The following is a 19,117-nucleotide window of genomic DNA, read 5'->3' on the forward strand; positions in this document are numbered from 1 at the left end:
TTTGATGTTGTATAATTTAACAACAACACTAATATTACAATATATTGTTTTAATAAAGTTCAGCAACATGATTTGCAATGACAATTTAATCAATCGATAGAATCCTTGTAATAAAATCTTATTGAAGAACCTTACCTTGCAACGAAAATTCATCTAGTGCGGACCTGTTACAAACTCCTAATGCAAGAAAAAGACAGGGAATTCCGTGGATGACGTCATTCGGTGGACCAGATTTCATTGGCGTTCCTTGTTGATAAGCAAATGATAAAAAAAGACAACACGTATAACTCACATATTCAGAGAGGGGTCGTATTGAGAAAATGTAAAAAACAGCAGTTGCTAAAAACTGTTCTTTCCGAAGGGACGTGAATGGGTCGCGAAGGGTTATTTTTTTGGGACTTTTTTTTCTAATTCCTATGAGTAAAACATGTTAGTTTTGATACGGACCATTTTTGTTGCTTCCGTTTTCAGTGTAACCAACGCAGCGAATGGGCAACTAAGAAAATTGCAGGTTATATGCTCATATAAATAAATTATCTTTGGTATTGTTGTGTGGTTGTGAATTTTTGGTAGCTATAGCGAATTATATATTTAATTTTTTGGAATATTATAGTTTGCCTGCTTCTCGGTAAAAAATTTTTTTGAAAAAAAATCATTTTTCAATTATCCACAGACCAGAGGCACGGATGTTTGTAAGGAAGGATTAGGAAATTAATAATATATTTCTTTTTACACTTTTTTAGACGAACCATTTACACCAGCAACTGTCCAATGCGGAAATTCAATACCTCGCCGGTCTCGCGGATACGCGATATACGGACGAAGTACTCGACAATATACTCATTCCCAGGGTAGTCGGAACCGCCAACCACGAAAAAGTGTTCAACTATATCAAAACCGAATTGGAGAAACTTGACTGGGCTGTGGAAGTCGACGAATTCCGTACCGACACGCCTATATTTGGGGCGCTAACTTTCAAAAACATCGTCGCCAGCATTAACCCAAACGCCGATAGATATCTAGTGCTGGCCTGTCATTATGACAGCAAGTATTTCGCGAATGACATTTTCGTTGGTAAGTTAAAACGGTAGGTTTTGCGGTGTTAATGGATCCAAAAGTAACCATAGTCCAAGGATGCGCCATAGAAAATAGATTGGTTAGTTGAAGGCACCGCTTTATCAATTTAAAATCTCATATACATCGAAACTACTTGAAAATATTTTCCAACTTTAAGAATTGTCGAAAAATGTCAACAGGTTAAAAATACAAATGCAATATTTGCTATATACATATAAAAGCACACACATCAGCATATTCCCAAATAAATACTGAATCTTATGCCTGCAATATGTCTACTAAAAGTCCTCTGAAAAAACATGTTTGGAAAAGTATTTGGCTCTGTTTAAATTATTCAACAATATGCAGTATATTATTTGTTTGGTATTTGCAATATCTCCGTGCTAAGAATTATTGTTGGTGCATTAAATATGCGACCTTGGTATGGTCGATGATTCTTTTGCAAACGCCCAAATAATTAAATTATCTGCTTGATTTGCGTAGGTCTTGTAACGATTTAAAGTTAACAAGTCTTTGTAATGTTTACCCCACCATTGTGGTTAATAAAGAAGCCACGTCTTTCTAAACAGATCCTGTAAAAAATTAGTAATCCATATTTTATTGTGTACCTGTTGTTGTTTGCGAAATAACAGTTTTCAGAAACTTAAATACTTAAATTTATGGTTTACAGAGCATTTATTTTTAAGATTAAAATTCACCAAAATTAGTTTGTTGCTATTGTTTTCCCTTTTCTTTATGAACATAGATCCAAATAGAGCAAGTTGGAGTTATTTTAGGCATTTAATAGAGACGTGAAATCAAAAAGTTTTAACTTAAGTGTTACTGAAGAAATCTTATTGTATATCAAAGGTATTTAGAAAGTAATTCAGTCCTTCAAATAATTGTTTCTACACGGAAGAACATTCACGTTCTTAAAAGAATACGAAATAAAAATCAAGAAACACTTTTATTTTTCAAGTGAAAACATATCCAACACAAGTTTGTATTTTGTTATCTATTCGGAATACTTTTACTTTTCGCGATACTGCCAATTTAATCATTTTTCAGTGGCAAATAAACGTCTATAGCTTTTACGTTTAATTTATTAGAATTAGCGGCATTAAAGCGATAATATTAGTTTTCCATAATTTCGCAAATGCTTCGTATATTCTTGATAAAACTTTGTACCCTCGCCCATAAAGTGTAAATGAATTGTATTCATAATTTTGATGATACTGATTCGTATGAATATTGACATTTTCATGAGATCAATTGACTGCAAGATTTCTTCATTAAAAAAAAAAACAAGTTGAGCTATTTGTAATTTGGTTCTTCCATGGCTCACTCAGATAGCTAGTAACTATAGCGTTTGTTTATATTATTTATATTATTATAATTGCGAAAATTAATAATAGAAAACCTGTTACAATACAAACTATGTGATTATAAAAACGAGCATATCACCGACAGGTTTTAACGGTCTAAAATGTAATGCAATGCACCAACACTCAAAGTTATGGGTTCGTTCAGGATGCAACATGTCTGCCGGTTTACAAAAACTGTCCAGCGCGCTTCTAGTCCAACTCGTGGACATTTTTAGGAGCCATCGACTCGGCGGTACCATGCGCTATGATGTTGAATCTGGCCAAGGTGCTTAATGATGAGTTCCGGAAACACCGAGATAACATAGACCTCAGCCTCAAGCTGATCTTCTTGGACGGCGAGGAAGCCTTTAAGAATTGGAGTCCAAAGGATTCCATCTATGGTGCTAGGCACTTGGCCGCGAAATACCATGAAAACAGACGACTGACCAGAAGTACCGCCGAATCAGTAACAGATTTGCAAAGGATAGACCTATTCGTGCTGCTCGATTTGATTGGTCACCGAGACACCACCTTCTATAGTTACTTTCCCGATACTTCGAAGTGGTTAGTAGTAGTATATGGGGTTTTCATCTATGACGTTAGGTTGTTATAGAGATCCTAAAAATCATCATTAAACATAAATAAAGGCTTATATTAATTGTGCACAGTGTGGATTGGTCAAATTCGGTTAGTGTAGTAGTGCCGCATAGTCTATAGACTTGCCGCGTTAAAAAAGTCACAAATCATTTCTCTTGTAGATCTTAATGATTACAAAACCGCGAATAAAATATATCACGAAAAGCACGTGGTCAAAATTGTTATGTCTGAGGTTAGGGATAGAAAGCAATGATGCCAGTTTGACGTACTAGAGGTGTTGCTATTAATATATCTATATTAATGAAAATTAAATATGCTTGTTGGGTTATTCTTTGCATATTAGTGGTTTAGTGGTTTAAAATATACGTTTGATAATTTGACTGCTAGAAACCTCTAATTACCCGGAGGAGGATAATTTTTTGATTATTACCGTAACTATAATTATTATGTGGTTTTTTACGTTAATTCTAAATTTTTAAAACTTAACACGTTGATGTAAGTACAAGGGATCATATTTTGTTTCTTAAACGCGTTAAGGCCAGTAAAACACACAGGTCAGTTTTTTCTTATTTTTTTTTCTTTAGATCCCTTTAGAGTTGTTTACTATCAACAACACCCTTCTCGGAGAACCATGTAGCGTATTTTCACTTTTTAGGTATTTAAGAATGGCAGAGGCGGAAGATCGTCTAAGCAGCTTGGGTCTGTCAAAGCCGCAGAGGTACAGGCACTTCGTGAAACAGTTACAGCAAAGTTATATCGAAGACGATCACATTCCGTTCTTGCGAAGAAGTGAGCGCGCGATTGCGACCGTGCGGTTCGTTTTCGCCTAATCCAGTGTTTTTTCCAGACGTCCCGGTGGTCCACTTGATCGCCACACCGTTCCCTCCGGAATGGCACACTCCAAGAGACGACAGGGACCTGATCGATCTCGACACGGTGGAAAATATTAACAAAGTATTGAGAATATTCGTCGTCGAATATCTTCATATGTTAGTAGGCTAATGATTTTTTTATTTGAATTTTGCCCTAAAGTATTTTTCGCGATACCATTTTGAGATCTCTTGCGGTTTGTACGATTTCGATACGAAACATAAACGGGACCATAAGTGTCACTCTCCATTTCTACCAATTTCAGTTGAATAAATGTTGCCAACATGACTTAGTTACAGCGCCGCCATCTTGCGTGTCTGAACTAAGTATTGATAATTCATTCGTTTTTTATTTTTTTTACAAAAGTAACCAAAACCAACCAAAACCGCGTATGTTGTAATTTTTAATTAAAAACTTCTGCCTCCTAAAGAACAATAAGGTATGAAGGCTAGTTTGAAGGCTTGTGACCCTTCTTGTCTCGTTAATGTGCAGGTTATTTGGATCAAACTTATGCTCTCTATCATTGCAATGATAATACTGTCAATTAAACTTAAAAATGCTGCCAGTTTTTCAAACGGCAATGACTAAGCAGGGAATTGTTATTATTGTGGGATAATAAATTCTTCAATGACGTACGAGATACTCAGTAAGGGCCGCAGAACAAAAATGTATACTCATATTTTACTATCTGAATATTATTTTAACGATTTTAATTATTTAATTTAGTTACCTATCGGATACCTCAGAAGAAAACATTCCAGACAAAGAGTTGTAGTAATGAATTATAGAGTTGGACTAGGGACCCTAGGATTTTTTATTGTGTAAGTGTATGTTAAAAATTTTTGTTTGTTTGTCTTATGACTTGGCTGTACTTAAGTGACGTGCGTTTAAAAAGTCACAACACTCCTAAAATGTTGTTGTTTTTATTGAAGACATTGTTCGGTATAAAATTTTCCTGTTTCGAAATTATTGTTATGTTATATATATATTTAGTTTTCCCAAAGACAGTTTTTTATTTCAACGGAATATTCTCTCGGCTTCAAATTGGTACGTTTTTTGTAAAAAAATGTTGTTTATATAGAGAAATTTCGCCATCAGAACAAAAGTTTAAAAATAATTCTAGAAAAAAAAAATTAAATGAAAAACATCAATTTTTGTAGTTTACGGGAGCAAAATGGTGCGGATCCATTTTGAATTACCCTTTATATTGTTAAAATGAAAATTTTTGATTTTGCTTAAAGATCAGTGAATCAAAATCATATTAAAAAAAAAATTCAAGGTTATTTAATTTATTTTTCAATTACATTTTTATAATAACCACAAAAATAAAAGTCGGAAAGATAAATTTTTAAAACAGGAGTTTCTAATACCGTCAATTGTTTAATTCTGAAAGAGTAAAATAGTATATTATGTAATAAGTGCGGTAAACGGTATTTGACTCATGAGTTTATTTGACACGAGCGGAGCGCAGAGGAGCGAGTTTTTAATATACGAGTGAGTTAAAAAGTTTGCCGAACGTGTTGTATACTATACTTTTTCTACGACCGTTAGTTTTTGGGTACATTTTCACAAAACACGAATACATTCACTGACATGACTGTCAGAATTGACAAACGTCAAAATTCAAAGCGTGGGAAATATATCCGAAAACATCCGATTACTCTCAAACCCGTGCGGTAAAATCCCGGAAATGTCCGAAGTGGGTCGGACCCGTGGTAAAGTGACGCTTTCCGCACAGGTATTTTACAGGCGAGAGTAGAAAAACATAATTGTCTATTTAGTAATTGAAAATCACTTCGCAATAAATTCTCCAATCGCAAATGTGTGTGTTCAGCGTATATTTTGGTTATGACGGCAACAGCGCTAAAATTCGGGGATCAGGGGTCGATTTGATATTAACATCCCAAAACTAAGCAATACAATTTGATAATAATTGTTAATAAAATTAACGGCCAAGAAGAATGCGTTCAGCGCATTCGTCCTGTTTATTTTTCCAATTACTATTGCTCGGTGATGCCTTCTCGTATTCGAAAGTGATCGATCTTACCTGGGAATATGATGCCAACACGCTTTATTGGCCAGGCGTGGCTAGATTTAGTTTCACTAAGGTGACCGAGGGAGAAGAGAGAGGATTTTGGTAAGGACTTAGTTTTTCATCTGTAATCATTTTCGAGCTGCAAAAAACTGAAGGTCACAAGGTCGTTTTGTTTTCAACCCGTGTCAGCAAAGATCTGACTTGTGGTACGACTAATTTTTTCCCAGGTATGCAATGAAAGAGTTTTGCACGGGTGAACATGGCGGTACTCACTTAGACGCCCCGTACCATTTCAATAAAGAAGGTTGGAAAGTTGCAGAAATACCTGTTGACAGATTGGTCGGTAAAGGTTTGTTTAAACAACTTTTTTGCTCGTCCTTAAGTTCACTAATCACTCTATGGCCCGTCGCAGATATAGAATACAGAGTTCTAACTCGGGAAACAAATAATTCTGTATGTTGTGACACCCTGTTGCTGCTGTCTAACCAAAACTCAATCCAAATTCTTTGGTTACCGGAGTAAAAATCTGTAACTTATATCTTGAGATATCTTATCTTGTCCGAGGTACGGGGTGATGGTGACCTTTGGCATTCTTTCTGCTACCATTTACCACTCCACACTATGTGATTGTACTATGTACTATGCCCTACTTCTTCATGAATCGAACGAAGTCGGCAACAAAATTTTAGTACATCAGAGTTTCTCCAAAGGCAGTTGAGTAAGATCACGTTAAGTGGACCCCCCATTTACCACTTGATTATAAAAATTTAAAGTATGTATATATATATATATATATATATATATATATATATATATATATATATATATATATATATATATATATATATATATATATATATATATATATATATATATATATATATATATATATATATATATATATGATGACACTATATTCCGGGATATCATCCGTTCGCTCGTTGAACTCCGACTGGAATCCTGCATCCGACTGGAATCCTGCAAATCTTGCATCCGACTGGAATCCTGCAGACGTTTCGCCAAAATCTCACTTGGCATCTTCAATGCTCGCGCTCCGAAAACACTTCGAACACGGAGCGCGAGCATTGAAGATGCCAAGTGAGATTTTGGCGAAACGTCTGCAGGATTCCAGTCGGATGCAAGATTTGCAGGATTCCAGTCGGATGCAGGATTCCAGTCGGAGTTCAACGAGCGAACGGATGATATCCCGGAATATAGTGTCATCACATTTTTCCATCCGTGAATCAATACGTGAGAATATATATATATATATATATATATATATATATATATATATATATATATATATATATATATATATATATATATATATATATATATATATTTATCAGTACTTATGATGGAAAATTGATCCCCAAAACGATTTTTTTTAATTTTTGATTTTAACATTTTTTTGTTAAAAAAATAAAATTTTATTAATAATAAAATAACATAAATAATAATAAAATTTGTTTTATAATAATATTTTGCAATATTATTATTTTAAATTATCACTGATAAATCCTTCAATGCAGTTCGAGACGCTCGGCAGCGCTGTGCTTCCACAGCGCTCGGCGCCCGGCGCGTTGTCATAAAAAAATTCATTTTGTTTAAAGTAATGACGAGGAGTGAAATTTTCTTCCGAAATATTAAACCTAAATGTGTAATGCATGTGACCGATAAAAAAAAACATGATTTTTTTACTAAGAAATGCTTAAAATTTTCATTATAAAACAAAATGTTAAAATCAAAATTTTAAAAAATCATTTGCGGGGATCAATTTTCCATCATAAGTATTTATAAAAAATATGTATAGATTAATTTTTTATTATCAAGCGGGTCCACTTGACGTGTCTTACTCAGGTTTAGTTATAAACAGACATGTTCACTTGAATGTCAGATGTACAAAAACTCTGCAACGTAAGAAACCTACACAATGAATCTGGATCTAGACCAATGTTATTTTTACCAAAATTTAAATTCGTTTTTCAATTTCAATACCTTTTGAATTTAACCACACTTATGTTGCACTTTATAACTTCAGTTTTGATTTCGTTAACTTGTTACATATAATTTTTTTTAAAAATCACAAAAAAACTGTGCAGTTTAGCCCTGTATTTGGTCTGAGACTGAGCCTACACAATGAAGCTGGACCTAGACCAATGTTATTTTCACCAAATTTCAATTTCAATTTAAATTAACTTGTTAAAAATTGATAAAAACAAGTAATAAGTGAAGCTCTTTGGATCAAAAATTTCTTTGACTAATGTTTGAATTGAATGTTGAAATTGTTGAAGTATATTTTATATATTCAGCAATGTTTTTTCCATTGCAGGTTTCTTTCACAATCATACATATCTCAAACTAGTATAGCGCAGCTTAAATTTTAGGCCAACTTAAAATGGTAGATGAGCTTTACGCCTTCTTAGTAATCCCAGTGGACAAAAATTTGAGAAATAATCGGACAATATTAAATGAAAAACAAAGAAATGTAGAATATCTTTCACGAACCTCACATTAAATTAAATGGAGCAAATTACAATAGCAATGCACATCGGATCTATTTATCATAAATTTGTTTCGGATTTGTCTCACTTTATCTTCTAACTGCCAAAACTGTTGAAAATTAGGTACGACCATAGACTTAGCCGACGAATCTGAGCATTCGGGAAAAGAATTGAAAAAACTTGAAGTGTCGCACCTGGAAAATTGGGAAAGCGTCAACGGACCGTTTGAGCCAGGTTCCATTCTACTTGTAGACTTCGGTCGAGCCAAATATTGGCGGGAAAACGCTTTCAAATATCTGGAATCGGACGACCGACAAACTTTTAATACTCCAGGTATGCATAAAGGGTCGATTCACACAAATCGTTCCTTAAGACTCTATCAGGAAGAGCCGATTTCAATTTTTCAAGTATTTCGATATTATCTTTCGCCTAGAAATGTTTTCGGTTTGGTTTGAGCGAAACGTCACCTTCAAAATTTTAGCTTTCCTATTGAGCAATTTGATATAAAAGGGTTCCAGGTGGGCGACTGGCTCAGAATTTTTAATAGCCAATGTTTCATAATTGATTTTTTTTTCAAAGAAACTTCCACGTCGGTTTTTGTTTACTCGAACCAACTAACGTTTCACCAATCGTCCTGTTGGCTTCTTCAGTTTCAGTCAAGCTCTGATGATTGGCGAAACGTTAGCAAGTTCGAGTCAACAAAAACCGACGCAGGAGGAATCCCGAAGTTTTATAAAAAGGATTCCATAATTGTTGCTGTAATTTTATTTAATTTTAATGTAATCGAAACATCGTTTTTTAATATTACCATTAACCATTAACCATTTTGTCGGCGATAAATATATATATTTTTTGGATCACACAAATTTTGAGGTTAGGTAAGTATAGGAAATTCGCCGTTTGATTTTTAGAATTTCTTTATTTTCTTTTTATTTTAAAATAAAAAAATAAGTACCATTTTAAGGACTGTCCGATGAGGCGGCGAGATGGATAGCTTCTTCTGGTAAGTTCTACGGGATTGGTCTAGATGCGCCCAGCGTCGATCCAGGGAACAGCACGACGATGATGGTCCACAGGATTTTAGCGAAGGAGCAAATTTTCAACTTGGAGAATGTGAATTTGACAAAAAAATTGCCGGGTATTTATAATAATGGCCATTATGTCGATTATTTCGTTTTATCCGCGAATTTCAGCTAAAAATTTCACTATAATCGTCGCACCAATGAAAATCGCGGATGGTACGGGAGCTCCAGTGAGGATTTTCGCGATTGTTAATTCGGTTCTTTGACGACCTTCCTGATGAAATTTTAAGAGCGAATTGGACAGCAAATAAAGCATTTGAAATCGACCTAAATAGGAACCAAGCATTTTTATTTCGCATTGGAAGAAAATATGCAGTCCCTTAGTGGATTGTCGTGTTTCATTTTTATCCGACGCATATAAATACTGGAACGTCGCTGCGTTGCCAGATTTGCTCTGCAATGAAATGTAACTAGACGTCATATTCGTTATACAGAGTCTCAATCAGTATCGCTTTGAGTGGTCTAGAAAGTCTATATTTTTGTTATATATAGGCTGACATTTTTGGTGCATTTTCTATTCGTATCCCTCGTAGGTTTTCCGGCAAAATTATTTAGAATTTGGTTACCACAGAGTCATTTAAACCAGTTTTTTTTAACATGTATGGAGATCACTAATTGACTAGGGACCTGTCTTGATAACAATGCTGTGGCTATTTCCGGTAGAACTAGAAAAGGACAAAAGGAGGCGACATTCTATTCGAATAAATAATAAGTTTTGCGAATTATAAATAACTGTTTTCACAAAGTGAAGAAAAACTTAACGAAAAAAAAATAGAATCGGAAAATAAAAATTAAAGAGATAGTTAGATAGACTGGTGACATTTCTGTAACATGCATTCTGTCTTCTTGTGTGTTTCTATGTTGGTTCTTTACAGTTTCCGTTTTCTAAATTTTTGAAACGATACTTTAACAATTTCAAAACCAAAACGCAACATTATCACTCTGTTGAATATGCTAAAGTGTTTTACAAGCTACCGTTTGCTATATTCAATGTAACGATAATTCGGGGAAATGATCCGTTTCAAAAAATAAAAATAAAGAAAATCTCCGGATATCGACAACGTTGTCCGACGCCCCTCGTGCGTCGCGACGTCGGCGCGGGAGGGGGGAACGCAATCACGTTGTGGCGGCAAGCCGGCTGTGCCGAAGTGCTAAAACCGAGGGCTCCAGTTGGATTTTTCCGAGTAAGGGAAATGTGTTGAGCGGGGGACAAATATTTTCGCGAGTTTTCCTGTACGATCCAGTGTGTCGAGTAGGAAAACAGACCATGGCAGAAAGGCTCTAGTTCCGATAATTATGTTGGATCGGTTACAGAGAATAAGACACCCAGTTCGCACAGATGGTATGTACCTTCATATAAAGTTGAGACTAAACACCGGTAACGGTTTGTATGGAAAGGATGACTTTTTTTTAGCAGTCAATTATATTTGTACTAAATCTTTATCCAAACAGTCGACAGTCGACTAACGGTCATAGAGTTTTCCTCAAATGAAAATAATGCAAAGCTTAGCTTAGCTTAGTTTGTAAAAATGTTCCTGTGCGTGTTACTCGGACTTTTCTTACATTTTTTTTTCTAATTTGGTACAGTCACACTTACCTACTGTACATTTAAAAATACCTGCACAATTTTTCACTTTGTGGTATGTTTTTGGATATATGAAATAATAATGTGAGTTTTTATGAAAATATTGAAAACTTCGACACCTATGTACATACGATTTTTGTGTACGGCCCTGGGCGTTCAAAACCACAAGAGTTACAAGGTTGGCTAAATTAACCGACCTTGTTGGGAAAATTTGAAAATTCCCCATATTTTCGGAACGAAAAGAAAATTTTAAACATGTTTCTCTGTTCTAACCCACGAGGGACCACTCTAAATTTGCTATAAGCATGCCTAAGAACCGTCAATAGTACCGCTAACGGATGGGCAGCAATAAAGAAAGCGTTACTGCAAGAGGTTCGATTTACTTTGATAGCTGTTTTTCGACGTAAACTTGGTGACGATATGACAGTAGAAACCCCAATGGGCGGATCCGAGACGAGAATTAATTTGCTCAATTTCTATTGACACGGAAGAGGATGATCCTCACTCCACCAGTCACTGAATCATGCATCGGTGGAAGGGAATGAATCGATAAATGCGTGTTCCGGTATAACCATTGTCCTGGCAACAACCTGAACGTCAACACGCGGCGGATTTAGCGTATCTCACGGATATAGAGCTGTCATTTGATAAAAATTAAAGGTGAAAGTCTCAGTCTCCAGTGGTCTTTTTATGTTTATTAAAATAGAAAAACTTTCCTCTGACAATCACGAGGTTGTGTAGATTGTAGGTAAGATTACGTAATCCAAATTGAAGAAGGTAAGCGTCATGAAGTTCAAGTTGTACCTCTTACCTCTTTTTCAAGGTTTTCTATAGATTCTCTTAAATAAATATTTTATTTTTTCAAAGCTCAGTAGCCTCGAAAATCTGGAATAGCAAATGCGTTCCTAAAGGGTTATGGAAAGTCAAAGAGTTTTTCGTTTTTTTTTATTAAAATTCAGGATTTTCAAATTGCTCATGTATCTTGAGATATTTCCAATCATCGAACCACCGATTACACAGGTCTATAAAATTAAACTTTTTGATACTTGTTTTTATTTTTAAAACTGATTTTATACAATTTCGGTAGGCTGATTTCAAAAATTCTATGAATTTATTTGTATCACGTAAGGATTTTATAGAAGAAAAAAACGACATTTCTAAAATATTTTTTTTATTCAATAAAAATGTGGAATCCCAGGAACAAAAGTGACAAAAAAAACTTTAAATGAAATCGTCGTCTTTTTGCCAGAAAGCTGCGTTGGCCGGACATTCGGCTGTCTACTTTTAAGAGCATATCTCCATCTGCCTTGATATCGCCGTTCCATTTCCTTAATATCCTGGTGAAACCTGTTTCCCTGTGTCGCTAACTGCTCCAAGATTATCAGGAAAATAGTTCAAGTGTGAAAACAGGAAATACACTTTCAAACTCACATTACAACCTAGACGAGATATTTTTTTTCGTCCTTAGAGTTCCCAAGAAACTGATCAATTACTTCTTTAAATGAAACCCAGGGGTTTTTCTCGACATTAGTCATTGTATTTTGAAAATCCTTGCCTTTGCATGATGTTCTTGTCTGTGGAACAATAAAAATACCGTCTGACTGACTGACCATTTTTGTCTAGAGCTCTAACAAACTGCTTCATCACGCCAAGTTTGATATGAAGAGGAGGCAGTAAAATTTTTTTGGGGTCAACTAAGCTATCTCTTAAAACATTTTTGCTACCAGGTATAAGGCTTGTTCTATTTGAGTTCAATGTATAACCCCCTTGTTGCCTTAGGGACATACACAACACTTAAAGGTCACCACAAAGCATCCAGTGATGTTCTGTGGTTTATTTTCTTCAAAAGAAGTCCTAAATCTTTTTGTTTTAAATGTACCGAATGTGCAACGGAAATCGAGGCCAGTTCGTTACCATTGTGCAATAAAACGCCTTTAAAACTACGCTTACTTGAGTCAATAAACAGGCGCCATTCTTCCTTTATATGCGGATTATTTCCTAATTTTGAAACTAAGTCCGGAATATTGTTCCAGTGCACTAGCGGTTCTTCCTGAGTAAAATACTGGCATTACTTTTTTGCGATCCCGGTAAAAGCTTGATGTGACGCCAGGTGCAGGAAGTCTGGACGCTAACAATTCTAATGCGTCCTTTGGAAGCTATTCGTAGCTATCCGTATATCTGGTTCATCAGGAACTAGTCGAATAGAAGAGTCAAGATTGGGGTGCACAATTTGTTTTTTCTGTTGAATCTTCGAACATTACACGAATAAAAAAAAACTATAATCACTGTGATTCCTAGGCTCTCGCCACACCATAGGAACACCTAAGCTTAAACATTAATTTCTACTTTTTTGCGAGTTTCCTAATGCTTCAACATAAACAAAACAAACAGTTTGAGGAGCCCAGGACTTGCCTTTGTCGCCAATTTTTACACCAAAATAACCGTGGTATATATTTTTTCACAAAGGAAGTTATAACTTGCCTTTGCGTTACTACGACATAACTACCACAAATATAACAAAACTTATTTGGATTGTTCACACAATGTATTTTCTCCATATTTATAGATTCTAGAACACTAGAAATACGCAACAACGAAGACAACAGCCTCGAACAGAGTAGCACGACGACCAATACAACCAAACTGCGCATAAGCAGGTTATAATGCTGTATTGACGCTTCTGCGCCAACTCTGTCGCATTGCAAATAAATATAATTAAATCCAGTGTTGCCAAATCACCTTTAATTTCATAAAAACCAATTCATTTAAAAATCATGCCTAGCATGGAACAAACATATTAATGTATAGGTATGTATATTAATAAAATAACATTTTTAAGATATAGAGCTTCTTCTTCTTATAGTGCCGAGCCGTTTAACGATCGTTTGGTATCAGGCTGGCCACCATGTTGACAATCATTGTTTTATTAACAGCTGCATGAAACAGATCGATCGAGGATTTTCCATACCATTGTCTTAGATTTTTCAACCATGATGTTCTTCTCCTTGCAGGGCCTCTCTTGCTATTCACTTTTCCCTCCATTATGAGGTGCAGTATGGCATACTTCTCAGGGTGACGCATAATATGTCCAAAGTATTCTACCTTACGCTGTTTGATGGTTAAAATTATCTCCGGATGTTTGTTCATTCGCTCTAGTACTACTGCGTTATTCACTCTATCCATCCAGCTGATCTTGAGTAGACGGCGGTACATCCATATTTCGAACGCCTCTAGACGCTTGATCGTCGCATCAGTGAGTGTCCATGACTCCATCGCATATAGGAGAACCGGAAGTACGTAACATTTAACCATTTTCATTCGCAGTTTCAATGTTAGATTATGGTTACAGAGAACTTTTTTCATTTTTACGAATGCTGCTCTTGCTTTTTCTATTCTAATTTTAATTTCATTAGATGGGTTCCATTTATCGTTGATGTTACTGCCCAAGTGCGTCAACCTCCCAACTCGTTCCAGAGGTGCACCTTCCGCATATATGCCATCATCCTGATGTGAGACATGTTTACTAATGATCATATATTTAGTTTTATTGACATTTAGTTTAAGTCCGTACTGAGCGCACGAGTTAGTAATCTGATTCATCAACAATTGCAGATCTTCGTTGGTATTTGCAATGATTAAAGTGTCATCGGCGTATCTGATGTTATTAACAGTTTTACCATTTATGATCACTCCTGGCATATTGTCGCTCATGGCCTCGTCAAAAATTTCTTCAGGTATAGAGCACTATACAAAAATGACATGATAGGGCAAAAATATGGATTTTTTTTTGGAAAAAGGGCCTCCAAAAATATACAAATAAGCAAAAAATAAGCAAACAGCTTTCAAACTTCAAAACCACTGTATTTTTCATTCGAATGGTTACAATTACGTTAGTGATCTCTTGACGGTATTGGCATTGAAAAAAAACCTTCCATTTTATGTATTTTATAGTTTTTGTCTCGTTCTGTGATCAAAATTTTATGAAATGGAGTAAGAAAAAGGCTATCTTTATTTTTTTATTTTATCACGTGCAAGTTAAGTAGAACCTGGAATCTGAGAAAATTTGTTGAGAACCGTTAGGTTTTCGTGATATATGTTTTCAAGCTGAAACACAGAAAATTGCGAATAGGTACTGCAAATGTGCTTAAAGTTAAGTTTTGTTTGCTAGGAGTAGTCCTCCAAAATTGTTTTGAATGTTTTTAGGACCGTAACCTGCTTAAGAGGGAATCGCTATTTCAACTAAGCATACAATAACTATACCTTGTTGGTGAAACACAATCTGGGCAATCGGTGATTTATTTATAGTTGTTTGTTGGTGTCTTTGATCTGATATTTCTTTGGAAATGAGTAAATCAGTCTAATCTAATTTTTAACGAGTATACTTGCTTCTTCTACCTATTTGGCGGACATTTTCGACCAACAATTCACAGCCCCCGGTCAACGGGAGGGTCGCGCCATTTCCGCTTAGGTGGTGATTAATCTCGACCGTTGACGGGTTCATTACGACGTCCGTCGGAACCGTTAGCGTTCTTTTAAATGACATTTTCATCCAGACATTTCCATATATTTGTATTGTTATTGTGCGCGCCCGGGAGTTTTATTGCGAATTGATTTATGACGACGGGTTTTCCGAGTGGTTCGTTTCTTATCGGGTTTCGACGGGCTAATGGGCGCAAGAAATTGCAATGGCGCAGAACTACGGTTCTTGGTTACAAAGGTGACGTTTTCAGGGACGTGCCATTATTTTCGCACGGAATGTCACTCCTTTATCCAATTGAATGGCTATTATCTTCCTGCGGGTTCATTAGATGCGAGATTGTATACTCAGTTCGGTTTAAGACGCCTTGCAACGATGTTTATACGAGGCAAGTGAGATCCGGTGCTTTTATTAGTTATTGACATGTCCAAGATTTCCGTACAGGGTGGTTCATTAATGCAAGGCCCAAATTAAGGTCATGTTCCTCAGCTTGAAAAAAAGTTCGTACAAACATTTGTCCGAAAACGCTTTGTTACCGAGATAGATTTTTTTTGCATTTACCTCCCACAATTTTTAAAATAATTAGCTGAAATTTGGGGCACTTATTTCATATCAATGGCACAATATTTAGAATAATACTTTTCAACGTTTACTACTAATATAATTAATCTCGGAAAAACGAATAATTTCCGGACACATCCTAACATAGACTTTTTTCTTATTTGAACGTAATCACCCTGTATATATATTAGCTATATGGTTACAGTTCATAGATCCCACCAGATATGGGATTAGATTTTTAATGAAACTACCAGAAATAATAACACTGGTGGGAATAATAAAATGTTACAATAGTGGTGAGAAGTTTTCTTTTTAAATTGCTCACACTATATTGGTTGAGCTAGTAGTATTCGACATGGCAGACCAATAATCGAAATGTAAAATATGCAACGTTTAATAACAGCATTCCATAATATTCTAGTGCAATAATATCATTTTTCTACTCCCGTCTGTAAAATACCTAATTACCCACCGATTTAGCGTGCGGGATGCGTCACTTTACCACGTCAGTTTCGTTTCCCATGAATCCGAGCCACTTCGGACATTTCCGGGATTTTACCGCACGGATTTGGGAGCAATCGGATGTTTTCGGAGATGTTTCCCACGCTTTGAATTTTGACTTTTGTCAATTCTGACCGTCATGTCAGTGAATATATTCCTGTTGTTTTGCGTCAAATAATCTCGTGAGTCAAATGACGTTTACCGCACTTGTTGCATAATATACTAATTATTTTTCTTTTATTCTTGCATTATTTTAAATTTTACTTTTATTGTATTGTCTCTCTTATATTTCTTATCTATATTTATGAATTTGTTCTCCTTCTTGATTCTTACTGGTGGAATATTTGCTGGTAAAAATACTGTCCTCGATTACATAGGGCTACCCCTGACGTTGATGACTTGACGTGTTTTAGCAAGAAGTTTCTATTTTTGATTCATTGTAGGCACCTAAAATCCATCGAGTTTGTTAAAATATTTATAATTTGTCGTCAGGCAACTGAAGGATGCTAAGATGCAAAGACCATCCATAAATTGCGCCATACGAATTTTAACATTTTCGAATGAATAAAAATCATTTAATCATTAAATCGTTTAAGTTTAATCTGTTCGGTTTTGCTTGTTACATTTACTTGGCCCCTTTGCCCCCTTTATGTGGGACCTAATTTATGGATACGTGGATAAGTGTCTCCCAACACAGCGGCCCTAGTTTTTGCCGCCAACAGCACAAATTGAGTGGAATAAAATTTTCCAACAGGTGCTTGAATTGTATCGATCCGGGAATACATTACGCAAGTAACGGGGGGATGGAGGACGGGCGTCTGCTCGTATTGAATTCGTTAGTACGTTTCAGGACTGGGAGGTGCGTTCCAATTAGTTGCTCTTCATTTACACCTGGGGATTTCGAGCGGGGGAAATAAGTCAGTGTTGGTGACAGGTGATTTGGAACGGGGGATACGTACGTGCAGATGTTGCCAACGTGTGGCTTCCATTAAAGATATTAGTGTTTTGGTAGGGAGAGGTACCCTAGCTCCCCTCGATTGGATGAATTTTGATGGTAATTGGACGAATTAGGCTATTTAATTCACAAAACCAAATCAACTGGAATATTATTTTTCATAAACAAATAATTAAATGAAGATAATAGATAAAAAAAATCGTGATACATTTGATTTCTTTTTGTAATATTTTTGGTGTCTCTTCTATCAAAACAGTGTTTTAAAAAAGACAAAATTATAGTAGAGAAGCTGAAAAATAATTAAGAATAATATAACTATACTGACTACAAAAACTGATGAAGGAACTTTCAATATAAGGTTATGAGAAAAAATAAATAACAAGCAAACCCTATTTCCTGCGCGCAATGCCAATTAATTGTAACACATTATGTTTAAAATGAATCAGTTGTTTTTTCACGTTCATCGTCTTTGAACAAAGTTTGTCTTGTATGGTTTTCTATTTGTCCGGTAGCCAGCGAAAACAAACTAATTTGACAGCACGGGTCATTTCGATTTCCAAAACTTCCGGCAATTTCATCTCCGGCGGGACGAATGTGAAAGTCTCAAACATCTTGTTTCGATCAGTCAAAAAGTTGGTCAAAAAGTTGACTGGCTGACGGTGCCGGAAAAATTTGTCATTTTGTTATTTTGAGGTGTTTTTATTACATTATAAGAAGAACGCCCATTTACTTAAAAGAACTTAAAATCGAAATTAACCTAATCGCTTATACAGGTGCTGTTGCATCAACCACCATTCCGATACAAATATAAAATATGTGTGGAGAATGAGAAAATAAACCATGTTACTAGGCAACGGTTATTAGGAGAATAAAAATGGAGAAGAAAAGGACGGAAAGAAAAATGTTATAAAAAAACCATTAATCATTAAGACGCCATAGGAAAATCATTTAAATTAACGTTGAAGTAGTTACGAAGATTGAGCCAATAACAAAAAGTTATTATTATAATTATAATTTTTGTATTCAGATAATGCCATCAGCCGAATGTTTCGCTGCTTTAGACATGAAAGTAAAACAAAGTGCATAAGTTACTAGATAGTTAGTTAGAATATAAAAACAAAATTAGAATATAAAAAATCAAGGACAATAATCTTTCCCTCCAGAAACTAACCAGTAACGAAGACGCAAGAAGTTCCAATTGTTTCTAGAAACTAACCAAAACTAACAAAAAGCACCGCATTTATTAGAATAGTGCATTTAAAAAAATATTGCACTAGGCTTTAATAAATATAAAAAGTGAATGGAAATTATCACATGGTTGGTTGTATGTACACTAGTCTGGATCATCCATGAATTTATGTTTTTGTTATTTACATACTTCCTAGCATACCTATACCTGATTTGGTGAGTTTTTTTGAGCAGTTTGTTTACCAATAGTGAAGTCATTATTTTGTGCGACTTCAATGCACTTCTATTTAGTACAGATAGTGAAAGTGATTACAAGGTAGAATGAACTGTGTGCAAAAT

General features: G+C 35.3%; 2 protein-coding genes across 2 annotated transcripts; both read left to right on the plus strand.

Moving 5' to 3' along the window:
• The first annotated feature begins 305 nt into the window (after positions 1-305).
• LOC132699804 (glutaminyl-peptide cyclotransferase) lies at positions 306-4,890 on the plus strand. Its single transcript, XM_060666701.1, has 6 exons — positions 306-511; positions 744-1,074; positions 2,657-2,984; positions 3,673-3,806; positions 3,865-4,006; positions 4,614-4,890. The coding sequence occupies exons 1-6, from the start codon at positions 428-430 to the stop codon at positions 4,660-4,662; spliced, it is 1,068 nt and encodes a 355-aa protein (XP_060522684.1). The 5' UTR covers positions 306-427; the 3' UTR covers positions 4,663-4,890.
• Positions 4,891-5,818: 928 nt separating this feature from the next.
• LOC132699700 (kynurenine formamidase-like) lies at positions 5,819-9,772 on the plus strand. The gene is made up of 5 exons (XM_060666549.1): positions 5,819-6,024; positions 6,150-6,271; positions 8,553-8,762; positions 9,394-9,567; positions 9,623-9,772. The coding sequence occupies exons 1-5, from the start codon at positions 5,849-5,851 to the stop codon at positions 9,715-9,717; spliced, it is 777 nt and encodes a 258-aa protein (XP_060522532.1). The 5' UTR covers positions 5,819-5,848; the 3' UTR covers positions 9,718-9,772.
• Positions 9,773-19,117: the final 9,345 nt, after the last annotated feature.

This window comes from Cylas formicarius, unplaced genomic scaffold (assembly GCF_029955315.1).
Source record: "Cylas formicarius isolate icCylForm1 unplaced genomic scaffold, icCylForm1.1 PGA_scaffold_3__17_contigs__length_32017465, whole genome shotgun sequence".
NCBI classification, from domain to species: Eukaryota; Metazoa; Arthropoda; class Insecta; order Coleoptera; family Brentidae; genus Cylas; species Cylas formicarius.

Excerpts from the sequence above, each read along its gene's own strand:
- LOC132699804 (XM_060666701.1), top strand. The coding sequence starts at position 428 with ATGTTAGTTTTGATACGGACCATTTTTGTTGCTTCCGTTTTCAGTGTA. Across the intron at positions 3,807-3,864 it reads CATTCCGTTCTTGCGAAGAA|ACGTCCCGGTGGTCCACTTG; the intron begins GTGAGCGCGCGA and ends TGTTTTTTCCAG. Across the intron at positions 4,007-4,613 it reads GTCGTCGAATATCTTCATAT|TTACCTATCGGATACCTCAG; the intron begins GTTAGTAGGCTA and ends TATTTAATTTAG.
- LOC132699700 (XM_060666549.1), top strand. The coding sequence starts at position 5,849 with ATGCGTTCAGCGCATTCGTCCTGTTTATTTTTCCAATTACTATTGCTC. Across the intron at positions 8,763-9,393 it reads ACAAACTTTTAATACTCCAG|GACTGTCCGATGAGGCGGCG; the intron begins GTATGCATAAAG and ends TACCATTTTAAG. Across the intron at positions 9,568-9,622 it reads TTTGACAAAAAAATTGCCGG|CTAAAAATTTCACTATAATC; the intron begins GTATTTATAATA and ends CGCGAATTTCAG.